General features: G+C 33.3%; 1 protein-coding gene across 1 annotated transcript; it reads right to left on the bottom strand.

The window, feature by feature from the left end:
• Positions 1-337: 337 nt before the first annotated feature.
• LOC108723360 (nucleolar protein 9) lies at positions 338-4,220 on the bottom strand. The gene is made up of 2 exons (XM_018449061.1): positions 4,040-4,220; positions 338-2,608 (listed from the first exon to the last, which is right to left on the bottom strand). The coding sequence occupies exon 2, from the start codon at positions 2,601-2,603 to the stop codon at positions 780-782; it is 1,824 nt and encodes a 607-aa protein (XP_018304563.1). The 5' UTR covers positions 2,604-2,608; positions 4,040-4,220; the 3' UTR covers positions 338-779.
• Positions 4,221-4,566: the final 346 nt, after the last annotated feature.

The following is a 4,566-nucleotide window of genomic DNA, read 5'->3' as shown; positions in this document are numbered from 1 at the left end:
GATTATTCTATGTCAGAATATAAGAAACAATACCAGTAGATTTTTTTATTATACCTTACAATTAGGGGAAAATTGGATGTGAAACTTTAATTGGATAAATTAAATTAAAATCGCATATGCTTATTTTTTTCGGTAAAATGTGAAATAAAAAAAACAGTAAAATTGAGGCTAATGAGAGTCAGCGCGGAAATAGGTGCGCACAATATTAATTCATATACAGTAGTTCATAATAATAAACAATGTCAATTTATTATGAATTCTTGAACGTTTCAATTCTAAAATGTCGAAGACATAATTAATATTCTATATTTTGTGATATACAATATAATTTGCCATTTGTATAACAAACATGTGTATGCGAAATGGGATTCTCTCGAAATAAATCGGAAATTAAAGGCCCTAAATGTTCAAGCTGAATCTTTAGTACTGAAATAATTCCGTGTGAATTTATCTATCCAATCCCTCTAACTGCACGCCGAATTTATTTTCAGCCTTGAAATGCAATTCTATAATTAAATTGCTTGTCAATTTAATTTGTGATACTACTTTAGTTCTATTAGAATTGCGTTTCGAGACTGAAAACGGCGCGCAATTTGGAGAATTGAAGATATATAGTATATAAATTCATACAGAATTTCAGCACTAAAGATCCAGCTTGAACAACAAAGATCGTTTAGAGCCTTTATTTCCGATTCGTTGTTTAGTTACATTATGATTTTATAAGACACTATTCTCTCAAAATGATACAAATTGCGATATGAAATTATCACACTAAATTTTTATTTCTCAGGGGTCTTTCCAATAATATTTGCAAACATTGCTTTAGTCTTCTCATCTTTCCCTTGTACTTGCGTCCACTCCTTTTTATCTCTCGCGAACAAGGGGACGTTTAGTTTTATGGAAATGAACTTGCCTGATTTCGTGGAACTTAAAGATTGCCCAGCTGCGGCCAACTCCTCCATAATAAGAGTTTTTTGATTCATGCGTGGCCATGCCCATATTTTATCTACACATCTAGATCCATGTATACTTTTGGCTAATTCTGCCCAATTGCCGTGCAACTTCTTGCATAATTTCTCCCTGCTCTTCTCGCCGACATAATTGCTGTCCATGAAAGCATCCAGGATTCGACTGCCTTTCGGATCGCAAAATAATTGCAGTAATTCTTCGTTATTCATTTCTAGTAAAGAATTCACAGCTTTGATTGGTTTGTTGAACTTCAATATGGCTTGTATTATCAAACTTCCATGTAAATGGAGAGATAGTTGTGGATTACTTGATTGAACCTTCAATTGAGATGGTTTCTTTAAAGTTATTATACATCGTACAAGCTGCGTTTGATTTTCTGAGGATGCGCCGCATTTTAGTATATCGATCATTGCATTGACAAATGGACCTTGTTTTGTCTGCAATCTCAAGCATGCATTTCCCGCGCTGACTAATATCCCGGTAAAACCAAGTTTGAGAATTTTTGGAAAGTGTTCTATTACTTTGTCAAATATTTCTTCAAAAATTTCCTTAGTAACACAATAATCTAATAACTTTTGTACGCTGAAATTGGTATTTTGCGTTAAACACAAATATTCTAAATTTTCAGCAAAAAAGGTATTATATAATTTTTTGAAAGTTTTCGGCTGTGCCACTATCAGACATGCTTCCAGTATCCAGATAGAATATTCTGAATGAAATATGTTCGGTAGCTTCTCGTCTTCTCCTGTTTTAAAACATTTGGTTCTAATCTTCTTGATAATAGTTTTCACTAAATTTGAATCAACATCTTTCAGAGAATACAAAATACATTGTACTAAACCGGAAGTCAATTGTTCCCGTCCAAACTCACAGAATTGCGGCCATTTCTGCAATCGGTCGCAACTCTGTATCAGCAAGTCTTTATATTCCTGTATCACAGGACGTCTTTTTGTGAGATCCGGCATAGCAGACTTCTTATTACCTTCGTCAGGATCCTCAATTAATCCTGCCAGACATTTTATGACAGTTCGCAAGACGTGATTAGCATAAGTGTCAAATACAAATTCCTCACTATTATTGAGAACATATTTGCTCAGCTTTAGAACAATATTGTTATAGGACTGGACTTCAGATGGCTTAATATCCATAATAGTATCAACAGTATTTTTCGATTTCGTGTTTGTTTTATCGCCAGCGGCATTCTTTGCATTTAACGCAGAGTCTCTGTTGCCTCTGTCAGCACAGATTATTATTATCTTTTGTAAAATATGACTGGCGAATCTGTCGCTGCTCAATCGTCTCAAAGAAGACTCCAATGCCTGAGTCAGCTTTTGAATGGCCTCCAAGTTAGCGTACTTCAGCAGAGAGTCTATGATGTGAGATCCAACTTGATTACACGCACATACGATCTCACGACCAGATATCTCCTGGTAAACGTTCTGTGCGAGCATAATCTTCTCTTCGGCCGAGGATGAACCATTACGTATTAACTCAAGAATACGAATCAGATACAGATAGATATCACGGTCCAGATCATTGCCAAAGTTTCTCTGACGGGCAACTTTCTTCGCCATTTGTACGTAAGAACGTTTCTTCTTTCGTTTCTTTTTGTCGACCTCGTGTGCTTCCGCCATGCTGTCTGTTTTAATATTAGATTTAATAATATTAAATTAATATCAGATTTATAAGAAATAGCTTAGATTAATTTGTAGCGAATTCACTTGTATTATTCCAGATTAGTGCACACTAAAAGCTGCTGTACAAAAAATTAATAAAGTTAAATATAAAAGCATATAAACATTTTAAACTAAATGTTTACTATTATTATTAATATTTTAACCATTATATTAAAACATATTTATTAACATATTTTAAAACAGTGCTGGGATTTACTTGCATATTTCGGCTGATTTTCAGCTTGGTTTCTGTCTCTTACTTCACCAACCTTGCACGCAGCCTAAATGCTGATCGGCATTCACTTGGTGAAGTAAGAGGCAGGAATCAAGTTGAAAATTGACTGAAATGTGCAAGTAAAAGTCTCAGCACTGTTTTAAATCATTGATTGTACCCAATAACTGTCATATTTAACAGAACTATAGTGTTATTTAATAGAATATACTGGATGTATTCTGAGTTACGCATGAAACGCATGATATATCATTGTATCCTTCTTTATTAATTGATAAACAACAAGGACAAGTGATGCATCATGTGCTTCATGCATAACTCAGAACGCACCCACTATTTCACTTTATTTAACAGAATGCATTGTTTCATTAAAGTTGATTATATTATGCCACTGCATTCAGATACTTTACATAAAACAGCATTTAATGTGTACACAGTAAAAAACATTTTGTATTTATGTTAAAACAAATCCTTGTTAAAATTTTTGTGTTGAATTTTTAACATAGCCTAGTTTTAATTTAACATAATATGATTGTTATTTGAATATTTTAATTAAAATTGGACACTTTTCAGTATTAAAATAACACAATTATAGATAAGTAAACAAATAACATAAAAATAATGTAGTTTTAAAACATAAATTCTAAAAATAAATGAATAAAATGTGTGTTGATTTAATATATTATAAATATTAATTTTACTGAAGAAATATATTCTGTAAAACATAGTTTACATATTTCATTTATTTACATATTTTATTTTATTTTCTCTTTGTAACAGTAAATATCTGATTGATCTATATATTGCATATGTTAAATAACACAGAGGCATTGCCTAAACTAAAAAATGTAAAAATAACATCTAATTTCAGTAAAATTTAACATTATAAATGTGTCAATTTAACATAAAATTTGTTTTTAAATTGAGTTAAAGTACTGAGGCAAAGTAACACTTCTTGTGTTACTTTCTAACATATTCATCTTATGTTAAATATAATTAACACAAAAATTTAGGTGGACCACTTGGGACATGTGAAATGTGTTAAATTTAACACAAAATTTTTTACTGTGCAATTCAGAGCAGCCAAGTGATCGAATTCACCATTAATTTATACGATATGTTTTCTCTCTTTTTGCTTATGTCTATTTCTTTAATGTATTACCTTTCTTTATTGCTTCTTTCTTTGTCGTTGTCGTCTACGTTATTATCAAATTGATCAAGTTAATGAAAATGTGAGAGATGTTTAAATATAGAAATACACAAATTAAACACGATACATGTGGATCTTAACCTCTTTTGCTTCCAACTGCTTCCCACAAATTCCTGCCAATTCCGTCAGCTTCTAATGGCTCCTGCACACAGAACGCGGCAACGCTTGCCGGGCGACGGAAGTTGACGCAGTAGCCAATAAGCTTACAGCTCCTAACATGTTCATTGGTTACCGCGTCGTATTTTGCCGCGCGGTAAGCTCTTCCGTGTCCAATGTGCACGAGCCATCAATCCAACTTTTGCCGCACGACGGAAGTAGTATTAGGGCGCGTTCACACCTTGATGGAAAAGCAGAAAGCGGAAAAGCAGCAGCCAATCAGAACTCGCGCTGGTAGTCGACAATTTCGGCTTTTTGTACTACTTACTATCAGCGCGAGTTGTGATTGGCCATTGCTTTTCCGCTTTCTGCTTTTCCGTCAA

The sequence above is a fragment of the Mycetomoellerius zeteki genome, unplaced genomic scaffold (genome assembly GCF_001594055.1).
Source record: "Mycetomoellerius zeteki isolate Tzet28-1 unplaced genomic scaffold, Tzet1.0 scaffold232, whole genome shotgun sequence".
Lineage (NCBI taxonomy): Eukaryota > Metazoa > Arthropoda > Insecta > Hymenoptera > Formicidae > Mycetomoellerius > Mycetomoellerius zeteki.
The sequence above is the reverse complement of the archived record's forward strand: the minus strand, read 5'-3'. Positions and strand labels throughout refer to the sequence as shown.

Bases quoted from the DNA above. Each gene is read 5' to 3' on its own strand.
- LOC108723360 (XM_018449061.1), bottom strand. From the start codon at position 2,603: ATGGCGGAAGCACACGAGGTCGACAAAAAGAAACGAAAGAAGAAACGT.